Source organism: Anomaloglossus baeobatrachus, chromosome 11, assembly GCF_048569485.1.
Source record: "Anomaloglossus baeobatrachus isolate aAnoBae1 chromosome 11, aAnoBae1.hap1, whole genome shotgun sequence".
Taxonomy (NCBI): Eukaryota; Metazoa; Chordata; class Amphibia; order Anura; family Aromobatidae; genus Anomaloglossus; species Anomaloglossus baeobatrachus.
Genome location: NC_134363.1, coordinates 181,036,766 through 181,056,358, shown reverse-complemented (window position 1 = coordinate 181,056,358; position 19,593 = coordinate 181,036,766). Strand labels below are relative to the sequence as shown.

General features: G+C 52.3%; 1 protein-coding gene across 1 annotated transcript in view; it reads left to right on the top strand.

Annotated features, from left to right (window-relative positions):
- Positions 1-19,593, top strand: part of MTOR (mechanistic target of rapamycin kinase) — a 262,102-nt gene that overhangs the window by 34,726 nt on the left and 207,783 nt on the right. The window contains exons 10-15 of the mRNA XM_075327360.1: positions 1,309-1,437; positions 2,546-2,790; positions 3,409-3,621; positions 3,700-3,905; positions 4,082-4,204; positions 5,874-5,957. Of these exons, the coding sequence (XP_075183475.1) occupies positions 1,309-1,437; positions 2,546-2,790; positions 3,409-3,621; positions 3,700-3,905; positions 4,082-4,204; positions 5,874-5,957 (1,000 nt within the window). The remainder of the gene's footprint in view (positions 1-1,308; positions 1,438-2,545; positions 2,791-3,408; positions 3,622-3,699; positions 3,906-4,081; positions 4,205-5,873; positions 5,958-19,593) is intronic.

Genomic DNA, 19,593 nt, shown 5'->3' with positions numbered 1-19,593 from the left:
CTGGGGTCACACTAAACGACAGCGACAACGATGTCGCTGTTACGTCACCATTTTCTGTGACGTAGCAGCGACCTTGTAAGTCGCTGTTATGATCGCTGCTTAGCTGTCAAACACAGCAGCCGAAGCAGCGATCATAACAACATGCGTCGCTGTGCTGCAACATGTGCAGAGAGCAGGGAGCCGCGCACACTGCTTAGCGCTGGCTCCTTGCTCTCCTAGCTACAGTACACATCGGGTTAATTACCCGATGTGTACTGCAGCTACATGTGCAGAGAGCAGGAGCCGGCACTGGCAGCGTGAGAGCGGCGGAGGCTGGTAACGAAGGTAAATATCAGGTAACCACCTTGGTTACCCGATGTTTACCTTGGTTACAGCTTACCGCAGCTGCCAGATGCCGGCTTCTGCTCCCTGCTCGCTTCATTTCGTCGCTCTCTCGCTGTCACACACAGCGATGTGTGCGTCACAGCGGGAGAGCGACGACCGAAAAATGAAGCAGGACATTCAGCAACGAGCGGCGACCTCACAGCAGGGGCCAGCTCGTTGCTGGATGTCACACACAGCGACAGCGACGGGACATCGCTGCAACGTCACAGAAAACGGTGACGTAGCAGCGACGTTGTTGTTGCTGTGTGTGACGCCACCTTTAGGTTGACCACTAGGTCAAAACTGTTGCCAGTGATGACCAAATGTGGAGGGAGTCCCGGGCCCCCCCTCAGCTTCCCTCAGCCCTAATGAGATACAGACAGACGCTGATATCTTCACATAAGGTAAGGAGTGTGCGCTCCGAAGAATGCTGCTAGTTTATTATCACATACAGGGTTTATCAACCTAAAAGGGGCGTAGCTATGTCGTGTACAGAAACACAAGTTTCATTTCCTAACGAAGCATAAATGAGTTTCGATTCTTGGCGTAAGTGTAACTTTCCATTTCTCAGTAAACGCTCATTGTCTTAGACTAGGCACAGACAGGTCTTATCTCTGTCCTTGGGTCTCAGCAGCTCTCAGCGTCATAGCGCAGCTGGGCTTGTTTATTCATCTTACAAAACAACATGAATGTCCATCTATTCAATTTTAAGTTAACTCTTTCCTCACAAGAGTGTCCGGTGCCGTCCAGTATCCAGTATGGCAGCCATTACTGTAGGGTGGAGTGAGATCCTATAGTCCTGGCTCCTCTGCTGAGTGTAAATGCAGGAAAAACGGGGGACGAGACGAGGAGAAAGATCTCTTGAGAGTTCCATCTTTTCACGTATGTTACTGATGAGGACACGGACCGCTCACCATCCAATGTGTTATGTTTTTCGGCATCTAGGAGGCAGAAGTCCATGCAGGTGGACGCCACGGTGTTTACCTGTATAAGCATGCTGGCTCGAGCGCTGGGCCCCTCCATCCAACAGGAGGTGAAAGAACTGCTGGAGCCAATGTTGTCTGTCGGGCTGAGGTGAGATTCAATGGATGCCTTGCTCTGTATTGTATAGCATTGTACTGTATATCAAGGTGGAGATTGGGACTGACGATTCGGGGTCCTGCATCCCCTTTCTGAATAAAAAACAAAAAATCACTACTTTGCTCCTGGATTGATGCTGTTCATCCTCCAAAATTAAACAATATCATGTGAGCGCTGCAGTCCATCACCAACCGCTGGCTTGAGAGACATCCGCCATGATGCCAACTGTGAAGTCTGCGGCCAGCGGAGGACGAGCCATTTACTCCTTCCCCGCAACAGGCGGGTCGGTGGTGTGCGTAATTAACCCCCTGACCACCATTCTGCTTATCAGCAGCTTATGGAGTGTCTGTACAAAGGGCAGAAAAAGAACCCATGAGCTCCTACAGCTGTTTCCGCTTGCAGAGCATAATGCCGCACAACCCTCCCCCATCACAGGACCGGAAATATCAGGGGATGATTGACTCCACATAGAAGGGTCAAAGATCTTTGACTTACAGATATGACACATATTATACTAGTATGTCTATATGCCGTATTTTTCGGTTTATAAGTCACACCGGATTATAAGATGCACCCCAAATTTAGAGAAAAAACGGGGTCCTATCTTTTATAATCTGGTGGTATTTTACCGGGGTGGTGGAGCGGGGTCACAGAAGGCAGGGGCGGTGGGGGAGTAGGGCGATGGTGCGGCCGGTGACCCAGATCCTCGCTGCGGGCGCTGTGAGGCAGGCAACATCCAGAAACTGTCTTCGTTGCGGGCTTCAAATAATGGGGCCCGGAGGTGGCGCGTGCGCAGATGATTTTGAGCTGAGAACTCTATCTGCGCACGCGCCGACTCCGGGCACCATTATTTGAAGCACACATTGCCGACATTTTAAGGATGGCCCCTGACACTTTACAGGCACCCTCAGCCTTCAGAGTCACCCCTGCCTCCACCAACCCCCGGAAAGCTATATTTGGATTATAAGATGCACCCCTAATTTTCCTCCCAAATTTTTGGGTGGAAAAGCGCGTCTTATAATCCGAAAAATATGGTATACATATATATAATGTTTATGTGTATCAGAATGATATATACTTCTGTATGTGTTCTTATTTCCAGTCCTGCCTTAACCGCCGTGCTTTACGACCTGAGCCGCCACATCCCGCAGCTGAAGAAGGATATTCAGGACGGACTCTTGAAGATGCTGTCGCTGGTTCTCATGCACAAGCCTCTGCGGCACCCCGGGATGCCCAAGGGCCTGGCACAGCAGCTGTCCTCACCTAGCCTCACTAATATCCCTGAAGCCAGCGACGTGGGCAGCATTACGCTAGCGCTCCGCACTTTGGGCACCTTTGACTTTGAAGGTAAGAGTTTAGTAAAATCTTGTAATTTTATAAGTTGTTTTTTTTATATATATATATATATATATATATATATATATATATATATATATATATATATATATATATATATATATATATATATATATATATATATATATATACATATAAATTTTTTTACTGCTAAATCCCTGGCACTGGCTCACGGCTGAGGGTGCTGCTGTAAAAGGCTGAGGGTGCTGCTGTAAAAGGCTGAGGGTGCTGCTGTAAAAGGCTGAGGGTGCTGCTGTAAAAGGCTGAGGGTGCTGCTGTAAAAGGCTGAGGGTGCTGCTGTAAAAGGCTGAGGGTGCTGCTGTAAAAGGCTGAGGGTGCTGCTGTAAAAGGCTGAGGGTGCTGCTGTAAAAGGCTGAGGGTGCTGCTGTAAAAGGCTGAGGGTGCTGCTGTAAAAGGCTGAGGGTGCTGCTGTAAAAGGCTGAGGGTGCTGCTGTAAAAGGCTGAGGGTGCTGCTGTAAAAGGCTGAGGGTGCTGCTGTAAAAGGCTGAGGGTGCTGCTGTAAAAGGCTGAAGCTGCTGTAAAAATCTGAAACCGCTGTCTTCAGTCTCTATATAGGTTTTTGCACTGATTTCAGCTCTTGTTTCTCAGGTCACTCTCTGACCCAGTTTGTGCGACACTGCGCCGATCATTTTCTGAATAGCGAGCACAAGGAAATCCGGATGGAGGCTGCGCGCACCTGCTCCCGGCTCCTCACGCCGTCCATCCAGCTGCTTAGTGGCCACGGCCACGTGAGCCAGACTGCTGTCCAGGTGGTGGCCGACGTGCTGAGCAAACTGCTGGTGGTGGGGATTACAGACCCAGGTATGATCACAGGGGCTTATTATTTTGCAGCTCAGTATTCCTCAGGCTTTTGCTTTATCGTCGCCCCTTACCTTGCAGATCCCGACATCCGGTACTGCGTCCTCGCCTCTCTGGACGAACGCTTCGATTCTCACTTGGCTCAGGCCGAGAGTCTCCAGGCGCTGTTTGTGGCCCTGAATGACGAGGTTTTCGAGATCCGAGAACTGACCATCTGCACCATTGGCCGTCTCAGCAGCATGAACCCAGCCTTTGTCATGCCCTTCCTCCGGAAGATGCTCATCCAGGTCAGTGGTTCTCAGTCACGGAAAATGGTGAATGTCGATAGTCCGACATGGACGTGACACTTCTGGATTGACAGCACAGCCCGTTATGTTATTCAGTCCTCACCCGTGGCCATCTAGGTGCCACGTCATGGCTTAGATTACCTTTTGCATCATTTATTTCTTTTTCTCGTCGTCAGATTTTGACCGAATTGGAGAACAGTGGAGTTGGAAGAAACAAGGAGCAAAGTGCCCGAATGTTAGGACACCTTGTATCCAACGCCCCCCGACTGATCCGCCCGTACATGGAGCCCATTCTTAAGGTCGGTTCTTTTGGAAATCGGCAAAACTTGTCTTTTTCCCCTCACCCTATGACGGCACCCTTATATTCTATCGTGGTGCCGTCATAGGTTCGGAAAAAAACACATTACCGGTAAGTAATTACGTATTTTTCCCTCACCCTATGGCAGCACCCTTATATTCTATCGTGGTGCCGTCATGGGTTCGGAAAAAACACATTACCGGTAAGTAATTACGTATTTTTCCCTCACCCTATGACGGCACCACAATAGAATAGAAGGGTGCCGTCTTGGGTTGGGAAAAAACACATTACCGGTAAGTAATTACGTATTTTTCCCTCACCCTATGACGGCACCACAATAGAATAGAAGGGTGCCGTCATGGGTTCAGAAAAAACACATTACCGGTAAGTAATTACGTATTTTTTGCAGTAAAAGTTGTAATCTAAGACGACTTTTTCCTGTGTTAAGTTATCAATAACAAATCGGTGGTAGCTGGACATCCAGCGGCCTCTGATCAGGGGTTTGCAGTTCCTGCTGCCGCCGGTTGTACACTTTGTACTGAGCCAGATCATCACGTCACTGTACTTTGTGTAGTGGCTGTTCTTGGTACTGCAGCTCAGATCACATTTAGAAGTGCTGCAGTACCCTCGTATGGCCACTACACGGAGGTCGGCGCTGTGGTACGATGTTTTCATCAGTCCGCAGCGGGGCTGTAAACCGCTGGATGTTGGATCATCACCGAGCAGACATTGATGACTTATACTGAGGGTATGGTGCCAATATTGAAGTCCTGCATAACCCCTTAAAGGGAAACTCTCACCAGATTTTGGCCTTCTAAACGAAAGCTAGCACCTTAAGCAGCGCCTGTGCTGCATTCTCTAAAGGTGCACATTACCCCCTGAGCCCCTCTTTAGACCCCACAAATACCTTTATAAATTCTCCCGCCATGTATGTTAATTGCCCAGTCCGATGGGCGTCTTCCTCTGCGTCTCCTGTCCCTCCTTTCACCGTCGTCTTGAGCTGATTGATGTGGATGACGCCTCGGACGCCATCCATTCCCAACTTGCCCAGGCACACTTCGCTCTGCCCTATTGCGGGTAGAACCGAAAACACAGGTGCACCGGCGCAAACTGGCGAGTTCTCAGCGCAGTCACGAGATTTTGCCCAGCGATGCGCAAGACGACATCATTCACATCACCCGGCAAAATCTTGCGCCTTTGCAGAGAAGTCGCCGTTTCGCACAGCGCACCTATGTCTTTGGCTCTGTCTGCAATAAGGTAGAGCGAAGTGCGCCTGCGCGAGCCGGGAATGTGTCTGTGCAGATGCGAAAATTTTCCCGCCAACATGGATGGCGATGTAGGCATCATCCACGTCATTCAGCACAAGAGGACGGCGAAATTAGGGACCGGAGACGCAGATTAGGACGCCCATCGGACGGAGAGTTTATAAAGGTATTTGTGAGGTCTACAGGGGGGTCAGGGGAAAAATTCAGCACAGGCGCTGTATAAGGCGCTACTTTTAGTTTAGAAGGCCCAAATCTGGTGACAGGTTCCCTTTAACTTGATATGGAAGCTTAATGTATTGACCTGGATGTAATTGCTGCTTGTGCAGGAAAACCCGTGACCCTTTATTAAGTATGGCCTTGAATATCGTAGGTAAGTTGCTGACTTGATCTATTTCCTATTCCCAGGCTCTAATCTTAAAGTTACGAGATCCAGATCCCAATCCCGGGGTTGTGACAAACGTCCTGGCGACCATCGGCGAGCTCGCCCAGGTAAGAATCAATCACCCTCAGTCATAAAACGTGCTGCTTTCTTTGCAAGTTGGAAGAACTAGTGACTTTCTTGAGATGTCTTTACACATCAGATATATACCCTTATTAAAATACAAATTTATTAGAATAATCTTAAAATATTCCCAGATATATATATATATATATATATATATATATATATATATATATATATATATATATATAATATATATATATATAATAAAAATAAGAATTTCTTTGTCGCTCCATTGGGAGACCCAGACAATTGGGTGTATAGCTTCTGCCTCCGAAGGCCACACAAAGTATTACACTTTAAAAAGTGTAACCCCTCCCCTCTGCCTATACACCCTCCCGTGCATCACGGGCCCATCAGTTTTTATGCTTTGTGTTGAAGGAGGCACACATTCACGCAAGCTCCACATTTTAGTCAGCAGCAGCTGCTGATTTATCGGATGGAAGAAAAGAGGGCCCCCACAGGGCCCCCGGCATGCTCCCTTCTCACCCCACTAATGTCGGCGGTGCTGTTAAGGTTGAGGTACCCATTGCGGGTACAAAGGCTGGAGCCACATGCCGTTTTCCTTCCCCATCCCTTAGAGGCTCTGGGTGAAGTGGGATCCTAACCGGTCACCATGCACTGGGACCGGGCTCCCTCCGCAGCCCCTGGGGGAATCTGACGGACAGGAGACCGGGTATCATCAGGGACAGGCCCTGCTTCTAAGAGGTACTCTGTGTCCCCTTGGGGACGGCGCATGGAGCGCCTGTGTAACAGACGCTGCAGCGGCTGCTGTGTTTTTTGTGACGCCGGGACTACCGCGCCGACCGCGCCTGTTTGCCGGCCGCGTTATTAAATTTAGTCCCCGGCTTCTGCGGCCTAGTACCATAACTCCCGCCCCCGGGCCTGCCAGTCAGGGGTAAGGGCGGGACGCTCGACTGGACGTCAGCGGTGAGGGCTGGAGCATACTTAGGTTTCTTCAGCGCTCTATTGGGAGACCCAGACGATTGGGGTATAGCTACTGCCCTCCGGAGGCCACACAAAGCACTACACTAAAAAGTGCAAGGCCCCTCCCCTTCTGGCTATACCCCCCCGTGGTATCACGGGTTCTCCAGTTTTCAAGCTTTGTGCGAAGGAGGTCAGACATCCACGCATGGCTCCACAGATTTTAGTCAGCAGTAGCTGCTGACTATTTCGGATGGAAGAAAAGAGGGCCCATATAGGGCCCCCAGCATGCTCCCTTCTCACCCGTGGATGGTGTTGTAAGGTTGAGGTACCTATTGCTGGTACAGGGGCTGGAGCCCCACATGCTGTTTTCCTTCCACATCCCCTTGTAGGGCTCTGTGGAAGTGGGATCCTGCCGGCCTCTAAGCTCTGACGCCGGGCTCCATCCACAGACCCATAGCACCTGATGGATACGGAGCAGGAGTACAATCAGGGACATGGCCCTGCATCATACAGGTACTCTGTGTCCCCGGCAGGCACAGACACACTCCGGGCTGGCTGGGTGTTGTAGTGCGCCGGGGACCGTAACGATTGAGTTGGTGTTCCTGCAGTTTACTGGGGGACTTTTGTGTTGTGGGAACGCAGCGCCGACCCCCACTGGACCGGCGGCGCTGCTGTGACTTGTAGTGCGCCGGGGACACGCCGACCGCGCTTTTACGGCGGCGGCGTTTATAAATCCAGTCCCCGGCTTTTTGCGGCCTAGCTCCGCTTCGTTCCCGCCCCCACCCTGTCAATCAGGGTAGGGGAGAGACGCTGTTTCGCAGCAGCGACGAGGGCTGGAGCCTGATTTACATGCTCCAGCCCTTTCACTAGGCACAGAGGGAAGCAGGCTTCCCGCTCTTAGCCAGGAACGCCCAGGGCCCGCCCCCCCTCCTCTCCCAGGACGCCGGCAGCCATTACATGCAGTCTGGCTGGAGGAAGGACGCAAGGCTCTGGGAGACCTGGACTAGGGGGCTTTTGGCGACCACACACCCGCTCTTAAGCGGGCGGTAAGCGGCATTTCAGCTGGCCCCTCTAGTGCCTCAGTGTGTATTGGTGTACTGTGTCACCAGATATATATATTTATTTATTTTTTGCACTGTGAGGTCGCTTCCTGGCTGGATACCCCAGATCGCTCTGAGGAGGCAGCAACATGTCATCCACAAAACGCAAGGCTGCCAAGGCTAGGGCTGTGTACACTGCGTGTGCTGCATGTGGGGCTGCTCTACCAGCAGGTTCCAAAGACCCCCATTGTGTGCAATGCTCAGATCCGGTGCTGCTTCGCCAGCCGGAGTCCGGAGGGGTAGTGACCCAGGCTGAGACGCTTGTAAGTCCTGCCCCGGTGTCAGGGACAGACTTTGCAGTTTTTGCTGATGGAATGTCTGTGACTATGGCAAAAATCCTTGAAACTTTGCAATCCATGACTGGGGCTCAGTCTATGGACACGGCGAGGTCTCTGTCCTCTAATCCCCCTCAGTTGGAATTAATCCAGACTGCAAGGGGGTCCCCGGCTTCCCAGGCTGAGTATTATGACTCAGATGATAGCCCCAGCCACCCTAAGTGAGCTCGCTGGGAAAGACCCTCAACGTCATCACACTGCTCAGGGTCTCAGCGCAATCAGTCGCCCTGTGATGCGTCTGAAGAGAGTGATCAGGAGTCTTATCCTGGAACCCCTCTCAATCTGGATACCCCGGATGGGGACGCCATGGTAAACGAGCTTATCTCAGCCATCAATAGACTGTTGGATATTTCTCCCCCAGTTCCTTCTGCAGAGGAGGCAGCTGCAGAGCAGGAGAAGTTTCGTTTCCTCTATCCCAAGCGTAAATTGAGTGCTTTCTTGGATCACTCTGACTTCAGAGAGTCAATCCAGAAACACGACGCTCATCCAGAAAGGCGTTTCTCTAAACGTTCTAAGGATACACGTTTTCCTTTCCCCCCTGATGTGGTCAAGCGCTGGACCCAGTGTCCAAAAGTAGACCCCCCGATTTCCAAACTTGCAGCTAGATCCATAGTTGCAGTGGAGGATGGCGCTTCACTTAAGGATGCCAATGACAGACAGATGGACCTTTGGTTAAAATCTGTCTATGAAGCTATCGGCGCGTCGTTTGCTCCAGCATTCGCAGCCGTATGGGCACTCCAAGCTATTTCAGCTGGGTTGGCAAAAGTGGATGCTATCATACATCCAGCGGTGCCGCAAGTGGCGCACCTTACCTCGCAGATGTCTGCGTTTGCGTCTTACGCTATCAATGCGGTCCTAGAATCTACCAGCCGCACCTCAATGGCGTCCGCCAATTCGGTAGTTTTGCGCAGAGCCTTGTGGTTAAAGGACTGGAAAGCAGATGCTGGTTCCAAAAAATGTTTAACCAGCTTGCCTTTATCTAGAGATAGACTGTTTGGCGAGCCATTGGCTGACATCATTAAACAGTCCAAGGGTAAAGACTCTTCCTTACCCCAGCCCAGATCAAGCAAACCTCAGCAGAAAAAATGGCAGCAGAGGTTTCAGTCCTTTCGAGGTTCGGGCAAGACACAATTCTCCTCGTCCAAAGGGACTCAGAGGACGCAAAGAGTCTCAGATTCCTGGCGGGCTCACGCACGCCCCAAGAAAGCAAATGGAGGAACCGCTTCCAAAGCGACTACCTCATGACTTCCAGCCCCCCCCCTCCGCATCTCCGGTCGGGGGCAGGCTCTCCCGCTTTTCCGACATTTGGATGTCACAGGTCAAAGACCGGTGGGTGACAAACATTTTGTCTCGCGGGTACAGAATCGAGTTCAGTTCTCGTCCTCCAGCTCGGTTCTTCAGAACCTCCCCACATCCAGACCGAGCAGATGCCCTGCTGCAGGCAGTGGACTCCCTAAGAGCGGAAGGAGTAGTGGTTCCTGTACCGCCTCAGGAACAAGGGCGAGGGTTTTACTCCAATCTCTTTGTGGTTCCAAAAAAGGACGGCTCGTTCCGTCCTGTTCTGGATCTAAAGCTGCTCAACAAACATGTGCACGCCAGACGGTTCCGGATGGAAACCCTCCGCTCTGTCGTTGCCTCAATGTCTCAAGGAGACTTCCTTGCCTCAATAGACATCAAAGATGCTTATCTCCACGTGCCAATTGCTACAGAACATCAACGTTTTCTACGTTTTGTGATAGGAAACGACCATCTTCAGTTCGTAGCTCTGCCATTCGGTCTGGCGACAGCCCCCCGGGTCTTCACCAAGGTCATGGCGGCGGTGGTAGCAGTCTTGCACTCTCAGGGACACTCGGTGATCCCTTACCTAGACGATCTACTTGTCAAGGCACCCTCTCAAGAGGCATGCCAACTCAGTCTACATGCTACGCTGGAGACTCTACAGACGTTCGGATGGATCATCAACTTTCCAAAGTCGAATCTGTCACCGTCACAGTCGCTAACGTATCTTGGCATGGAGTTTCATACTCGAGCAGCGAGAGTGAAGCTTCCGCTGAACAAGCAGCGGTCCCTACAGACAGGGGTGCAATCCCTCCTTCAAGGCCAGTCGCACCCCTTACGGCGCCTCATGCACTTCCTCGGGAAGATGGTGGCAGCCATGGAAGCAGTTCCCTTTGCGCAGTTTCATCTGCGCCCACTTCAATGGGACATTCTCCGCCAATGGGACGGGAAGTCAACGTCCCTGGACAGGAAAGTCTCTCTTTCCCAGACGGCCAAGGACTCTCTACAATGGTGGCTCCTTCCCACCTCATTGTCTCAGGGAAGATCCTTCCTGCCCCCATCCTGGGCAGTGGTCACGACAGATGCGAGTCTGTCAGGGTGGGGAGCAGTGTTTCTCCACCACAGGGCCCAGGGGACGTGGACTCCGCAGGAGTCCACCCTTCAGATCAATGTTCTGGAAATCAGGGCAGTGTATCTTGCCCTACTGGCCTTCCAACAGTGGCTGGAAGGAAAGCAGATCCGAATCCAGTCGGACAACTCCACAGCGGTGGCATACATCAACCACCAAGGAGGGACGCGCAGTCGGCAAGCATTCCAAGAAGTCCGGCGCATTCTAATGTGGGTGGAGGACACAGCATCCACCATATCCGCGGTTCACATCCCAGGCGTAGAAAATTGGGAAGCAGACTTCCTCAGTCGCCAGGGCATGGACGCAGGGGAGTGGTCCCTTCACCCGGACGTGTTTCAGGAAATCTGTCGCCGATGGGGAGTGCCGGACGTCGACCTAATGGCGTCCCGGCACAACAACAAGGTCCCGGCATTCATGGCGAGGTCGCGCGATCAAAGAGCTCTGGCGGCAGACGCATTAGTTCAAGATTGGTCGCAGTTCCGGCTCCCATACGTCTTCCCACCTCTGGCACTCTTGCCCAGAGTGTTACGCAAGATCAGATCCGATTGCAGCCGCGTCATACTCGTCGCCCCAGACTGGCCGAGGAGATCGTGGTATCCGGATCTGTGGCATCTCACGGTCGGTCGACCGTGGTCACTGCCAGACCGACCAGACTTACTGTCCCAAGGGCCGTTTTTCCATCAGAATTCTGCGGCCCTGAACCTGACTGTGTGGCCATTGAGTCCTGGATCCTAGCGTCTGCAGGATTATCCCAAGGAGTTGTAGCCACAATGAGACAGGCTAGAAAGTCGACTTCTGCTAAGATCTACCACAGAACGTGGAAGATTTTCTTATCCTGGTGTTCCGCTCAGGGAGTGTCTCCCTGGCCATTTGCATTGCCCACTTTTCTTTCTTTCCTGCAATCGGGGTTAGAAAAGGGCTTGTCGCTCAGCTCCCTTAAAGGGCAAGTATCGGCACTATCCGTGTTTTTTCAGAAGCGTCTAGCACGTCTTCCTAAGGTGCGCACGTTCCTGCAGGGGGTCTGTCATATTGTGCCCCCGTACAAGCGGCCGTTAGATCCATGGGATCTGAACAGGGTTCTAGTTGCTCTCCAGAAGCCGCCTTTCGAGCCTCTTGTGAGGCAAATCCCGGGATATGAAGATGAATTATGACTCCAGTCATAGTCCCTCATCACTCCCTGGCAGTGCCCCCTCCCTTCTTGTTCTCAGTGTTCCACTTACACCTCCATGGCCATGTCCTGTGATATGGAGATGAGGTGGTGTGGGAACAATGGACACAGGATGACTCCCTGCCGTCACCCTGTAGTGGGGGCTGCTAGCTAGTTAGCAAGGCTATGGAAATAGCCAGACAGAACGACTCCAGTAAAAAATGGTTCATATCTCGCAAGCCATGTTTCCGATAAATATGGCAACCATAAAAATGGTGTCTCCGCATGCGGACGATGCTGGCACACCCTTTTTATGGGAGCAGGACATTGGGAAATGCCCCAGGCGTGATATCAGCCAATGGGGAACTGGCAGGCAGGTCATGAAACCTCTCATTCTGTAGCTAAATTCATAACTGTCACAATGAGAGCATTGGCGTCCGCCTACGACGCTCCCAGGCAAAGTTATGGCCCATATTCCATGTTGTGGATTGTCCATAACTCAAGCCAGGGGTGGAGCAGTGCTCCCTCTGAGGTCACTAAGGTAGGAGGGGACCTGGATTTGTCCAGGTTGATAACCCTACTTCGGCCATTTTCCAGTGTTCTTTTCGCTGGGGGCACGTGTAGGAAACATCTGTGGGAAGGATCCTAGAAACCTGGGTACAGCGCCCCCCTGTGGCCAGACGCAACAAGGTAACTGCTGGAACTGTGTATGCCTGTTTGTAACCCATGCTTTGATTGTAACTGTACTCTGACATATGTATATTCTGTAGATTCCCTATTGTATATATTGTAGTTCTAGTGTGCTTTAGGCTGATTAAATTATATAATTAATCTTGGGCTGTTCTGTTATCTCGATCTTGAATCCCACGTCTGTGTGTTCGGCTAATAGTTACCGTAAATCGGTTGGTGGCAGCGAATTGTGCCAAGGATTATTGTGGGGAGGCCAGTGAGATTCGGGGAGATTTTATATATTCCGCCCGCGGAGGTCGGGGGAATATATACCCTACTCTCACTGGGGACCCTTCAATAATCGGCATACGTAGTATAGCGGCCTCCTTGCTTATTGTCGGGCAATTCCATAATTGGCCTGACTATAAGAGGGGCGCTAGAGAGCGCGTCACGTGCTCTGTCTGTCGGTCGGGAGGTATAAAGGAGGGGTGACCCCACTTGTTACCCCCCGATTGTGACGTACTGGTAGCCAGCGCGGGGGATTTCTGAGTGACCCCCCCGGTGGTTTGTGACACCTCTGAAGGAAGTTTCCTTTTCTCGCCTGTCACAGAAGGTGGCGTTTCTTGTTGCGATCACATCGCTTCGGCGAGTGTCGGAGCTGGCAGCTCTGTCATCCAAGGCTCCCTTCCTGGTGTTCCACCGGGACAAGGTAGTGCTGCGCCCCATTCCGGAGTTTCTCCCTAAGGTCGTCTCCTCGTTTCATCTTAATCAGGATATATCCTTGCCTTCCTTTTGTCCTCATCCGGTTCACCGGTATGAAAAGGACTTACGTTTGCTGGATCTGGTGAGAGCACTCAGAATCTACATTTCCCGCACGGCGCCCATGCGCCGTTCCGATGCACTTTTTGTCCTTGTCGCTGGTCCGCGCAAGGGGTTGCAGGCTTCTAAAGCCACCCTGGCTCGATGGATCAAAGAACCAATTCTAGAGGCCTACCGTTCTGCGGGGCTTCCGGTTCCTTCAGGGCTAAAAGCCCACTCAACCAGAGCCGTGGGTGCGTCCTGGGCATTACGACACCAGGCTTCGGCTCAACAGGTGTGCCAGGCAGCTACCTGGTCGAGTCTGCACACTTTCACCAAACATTATCAGGTGCATACCTATGCTTCGGCGGATGCCAGCTTAGGTAGAAGAGTCCTGCAGGCGGCAGTGACATCCCCGTAGGGGAGGGCTGTTTTGCAGCTCTAACATGAGGTATCTCTTTACCCACCCAGGGACAGCTTTTGGACGTCCCAATCGTCTGGGTCTCCCAATAGAGCGCTGAAGAAGAAGGGAATTTTGTTACTTACCGTAAATTCCTTTTCTTCTAGCTCTTATTGGGAGACCCAGCACCCGCCCTGTTGTCCTTCGGGATTTTTTTTGTTGTTTGCGGGTACACATGTTGTTCATGTTGAACGGTTTTTCAGTTCTCCGACGTTATTCGGAGTTAATTTGTTTAAACCAGTTATTGGCTTCCTCCTTCTTGCTTTGGCACTAAAACTGGAGAACCCGTGATACCACGGGGGGGTATAGCCAGAAGGGGAGGGGCCTTGCACTTTTTAGTGTAGTGCTTTGTGTGGCCTCCGGAGGGCAGTAGCTATACCCCAATCGTCTGGGTCTCCCAATAAGAGCTAGAAGAAAAGGAATTTACGGTAAGTAACAAAATTCCCTTCATCCTCCTCCCCCCTCACTGAGCACTGTGGGGCACCAGATTCCCGCACTTTGAGGCACGCCCACGGCTCCCTCCTCCTCTGAGAACGCTGGCAGCCATTGTTATCATCACTTCTGCCGGTGGAGGACTTCAGAACGAGCTCCACAGCTCTGGGAGGCCCAGGCAGGGAATCTGGTGGACACACAACCGCTTTGGGCGGTCGGTAAGCCACACCGGTTACCAGGTGCTGGCCCCCTTGGGTGCCGAAGTGTGTATATATATATATATATATATATATATATATATATATATATATATATATATATATATATATATATATATATATTGTATACATTTTCCCTGTTCGGCCGCATTATTTGCCTTTGGCTATATACCCTCACTGATTACTCTAAGAGGAGACAACAGCATGTCGTCCGCAAAGAGCAAGGGTGCCAAGGCACAGGCTTATTTTGCAACCTGTACCTCTTGTGCGGCTATGTTACCTGCAGGTTCCACCTACCCTCATTGTGTGCAATGCTCGGCCCCTGTGGCACTCGCTCAGCCGGAGCCTCAGGCACTGGTGGGACCCTCGGCTCAGGTAGAACCGCCGGCTTCCACTGTCCAGGTGGCAGGGACAGAGTTTGCAGTTTTGGCTGAGAAACTCTCTGAGTCGCTTTCACAATCCATGGCTCAGTCTATGGATAGATGGTCTGCTAAGATACTAGAAGCCTTGCAGTCCAGACCGGTAACACAGGCCCAGGGCACTGTGAGTTCATCGCCCCCAGGCCCCCCTCGGTCGGCGCAGCAAAGTGCCCCTGGGCTGACACCTAGGTCCCACGGTGAGGACTCCGACACGGACCGCAGTCCCAGACCGGCTAAGCGGGTTCACTGGGAACCTTCCCCGACTTCATCACGCTGCTCAGGGTCTCAGCATGAGGACTCTCTGGAGGATGAAGCGGAGGTCGCAGCTCAGGACTCTGACCCTGACGTTGCTCTCAATCTTGATACACCTGAAGGGGACGCCATAGTAAATGACCTTATAGCGTCCATCAACCAGGTGCTAGAACTTTCTCCTCCAACTCCACCTATAGAGGAGTCGGCTTCACAGCAGGAGAAACACCAGTTTAGGTTTCCCAAACGTACACGGAGTGCGTTTTTCGATCACTCCAACTTCAGAGATGCTGTCGAGCATTTCCGGACAAGCGCTTTACTAAGCGCCTTATTGACACACGTTACCCCTTCCCCCCTGACGTAGTCAAGGGTTGGGCTCGGTGTCCCAAGGTGGATCCTCCAGTCTCTAGACTGGCGGCTAGATCCGTACTATCAGTGGCAGATGGCTCATCGCTCAAGGATGCCACTGACAGGCAAATAGAGCTCCTGGTGAAATCCATCTATGAAGCCATAGGCGCGTCTTTTGCTCCGGCATTCGCAGCCGTGTGGGCACTCCAAGCTATCTCAGCTTGTCAGTCTGAGATTAATGCGGTCACACGTACCTCTACTCCGCAGGTTGTGTCTTTGACTTCTCAGGCGTCGGCTTTTTCGTCCTACGCCATGAACGCCGTCCTGGACTCTGCGAGCCGTACAGCGGTAGCATCCGCCAATTCGGTGGCAGTCCGCAGGGCCATGTGGCTACGCGAATGGAAGGCAGACTCTGCTTCCAAGAAGTTCTTAACCGGTTTGCCATTTTCTGGCGACCGTTTGTTTGGCGAGCAATTGGACGATCCAAGGGAAAGGACTCGTCCTTACCCCAGTCCAAACCAAACAGACCTCAGCAACGAAAGATACAACCGAGGTTTCGGTCCTTTCAGCCCTCAGCCAGGTCCCATTCCTCCACGTCCAACAGGTCAGAGAAGGGCCAGAGGAACTCTTCTGCATGGCGGTCTAAGTCACGTCCTAAAAAGACCGCCGGAGGACCCGCCCCCAAGGCGGCCTCCTCATGACTTTCGGCCTCCCCAAACCGCATCCTCGGTCGGTGGCAGGCTCTCCCGCTTTTGCGACGCCTGGTGGCCACATGTCCAAGACCGATGGGTGAGAGACATTCTGTCTCACGGTTACAGGATAGAGCTCAGCTCTCGTCCTCCGACTCGTTTCTTCAGAACATCTCCGCCCCCCGAGCGAGCCGATGCACTTTTTCAGGCGGTGAACACTCTGAAGGCAGAAGGAGTGGTGATCCCCGTTCCCCTTCAAGAACGTGGTCGCGGTTTTTACTCCAACTTGTTCGTGGTGCCAAAAAAGGACGGATCATTCCGTCCCGTTCTGGACCTCAAACTGCTCAACAGACACGTGAGAACCAGACAGTTCCGGATGGAATCTCTCCGCTCTGTCATCGCCTCGATGTCCCAAGGAGACTTCCTGGCATCAATCGACATCAGGGATGCTTATCTCCACGTGCCGATTGCACCAGAGCATCAACGCTTCCTGCGTTTCGCCATCGGAGACGAACACCTTTAGTTCGTGGCACTGCCTTTCGGCCTGGCGACAGCCCCACGGGTCTTCACCAAGGTCATGGCAACAGTGGTGGCAGTCCTACACTCTCAGGGACACTCGGTGATCCCTTACTTAGATGATCTTCTAGTCAAGGCACCCTCCCGGGTGGCATGCCAACACAGCCTGACCATTGCTCTGGAGACTCTCCAGAGGTTCGGGTGGATCATTAATTTCCCAAAGTCAAAATTGACACCGACCCAATCGCTGACTTACCTCGGGATGGAGTTTCATACTCTCTCAGCGATAGTGAAGCTACTGCTGGACAAACAGCGTTCACTACAGACAGGGGTGCACTCTCTCCTTCGAGCCCAGTCACACCTTTTGAGGCGCCTCATGCACTTCCTAGGGAAGATGGTGGCAGCAATGGAGGCAGTTCCCTTTGCGCAGTTTCATCTGCGTCCACTTCAATGGGACATTCTCCGCAAATGGGACAGGAGGTCGACGTCCTTAGACAGGAACGTCTCCCTTTCACGGGCAGCCAAAACCTCTCTTCAGTGGTGGCTTCTTCCCACTTCTTTGTCGAAGGGAAAATCCTTCCAGCCCCCATCCTGGGCTGTGGTCACGACGGACGCGAGTCTGTCAGGGTGGGGAGCGGTCTTCCTCCACCACAGGGCTCAGGGAACCTGGACTCCGACAGAGTCCTCCCTTCAGATCAATGTTCTGGAGATAAGGGCAGTGTATCTAGCCTTAAAGGCGTTCCAGCGGTGGCTGGAGGGCAGGCAGATACGAATACAGTCGGACAACGCCACGGCGGTTGCGTACATCAACCACCAGGGCGGCACACGCAGTCGTCAAGCCTTCCAAGAAGTTCGGCGGATTATGCTGTGGGCGGAAGCCACAGCCTCCACCATCTCCGCAGTTCACATCCCGGGCGTAGAAAACTGGGAAGCAGATTATCTCAGTCGCCAGGGCATGGACGCAGGGGAATGGTCTCTTCACCCGGACGTGTTTCAAGAGATCTGTTGCCGCTGGGGAACGCCGGACGTCGACCTAATGGCGTCTCGGCACAACAACAAAGTCCCGGCATTCATGGCACGGTCTCAAGATCACAGAGCTCTGGCGGCAGACGCATTAGTTCAGGATTGGTCGCAGTTTCGACTGCCCTATGTATTTCCTCCTCTGGCACTGCTGCCCAGAGTGTTACGCAAGATCAGGTCCGACTGCCGCCGCGCCATCCTCATCGCTCCAGACTGGCCATGGAGGTCGTGGTACCCGGATCTGTGGCACCTCACGGTGGGTCAACCGTGGGCACTCCCAGACCGACCAGACTTGCTGTCTCAAGGGCCATTTTTCCATCTGAATTCTGCGGCCCTCAACCTGACTGTGTGGCCATTGAGTCCTGGCTCCTAGAGTCCTCAGGGTAATCTCAAGATGTCATTGCCACTATGAGTCAGGCCAGGAAACCAACGTCCGCCAAGATCTACCACAGGACTTGGAGGATCTTATCCTGGTGCTCTGATCAGGATTTTACTCCCTGGCCGTTTGCCTTGCCCACTTTTCTTTCTTTCCTTCAATCCGGAATGGACAAGGGTTTGTCTCTCGGCTCTCTCAAGGGACAAGTATCGGCGCTTTCCGTGTTTTTTCAAAAGCGTCTAGCCAGGCTTCCGCAGGTCCGCACGTTCCTGCAGGGGGTTTGCCACATAGTCCCACCTTACAAGCGTCCGCTAGAACCCTGGGATCTTAACAGGGTGCTAACGGCTCTTCAGAAACCACCTTTCGAGCCGATGCGGGATGTCTCTCTATCACGCCTTTCGCAGAAGGTGGCCTTCCTTGTGGCAGTCACATCACTTCGGAGAGTGTCTGAGCTAGCAGCACTGTCATGCAAAGCCCCCTTCCTGGTGTTTCACCAGGATAAGGTGGTTCTGCGTCCAGTCCCGGAATTTCTCCCTAAGGTGGTATCCCCTTTTCATCTCAATCAGGATATCTCCTTACCTTCTTTTTGCCCTCATCCAGTTCACCAATGTGAAAAGGATTTGCACTTGTTGGATCTCGTGAGAGCACTCAGACTCTACATTTCTCGCACGGCGCCCCTGCGCCGTTCTGATGCGCTCTTTGTCCTTGTCGCTGGCCAGCGTAAGGGGTCGCAGGCTTCCAAGTCAACCTTGGCTCGGTGGATCAAGGAACCGATTCTTGAAGCCTACCGTTCGTCTGGGCTTCCGATTCCTTCAGGGCTGAAAGCCCATTCTACCAGAGACGTGGGGGCGTCCTGGGCATTGCGGCACCAGGCTACGGCTCAGCAGGTGTGTCAGGCGGCTACCTGGTCGAGTCTGCACACTTTCACGAAACACTATCAGGTGCATACCTATGCTTCGGCAGATGCCAGCCTAGGTAGGCGAGTCCTTCAGGCGGCAGTTGCACACCTGTAGGAGGGAGTCGTGTCGGCTCTTTTTATCGAGGTATTCTTTTACCCACCCAGGGACTGCTTTTGGACGTCCCAATTGTCTGGGTCTCCCAATGGAGCGACAAAGAAGAAGGGAATTTTGTTTACTTACCGTAAATTCCTTTTCTTCTAGCTCCTATTGGGAGACCCAGCACCCGCCCCTGTTCCCTTCGGGCTGTTGTTCTTCTGTGTACACATGTTGTTCATGTTGAATTGTTCTTTTGGTTCATGGTTTCAGTTCTCCGAACATCCTTCGGATTGAATTTACCTTAGACCAATTTATAAGTTTCCTCCTTCCTGCTTTGGCACCAAAACTGAGGAGCCCGTGATGCACGGGAGGGTGTATAGGCAGAGGGGAGGGGTTACACTTTTTAAAGTGTAATACTTTGTGTGGCCTCCGGAGGCAGAAGCTATACACCCAATTGTCTGGGTCTCCCAATAGGAGCTAGAAGAAAAGGAATTTACGGTAAGTAAACAAAATTCCCT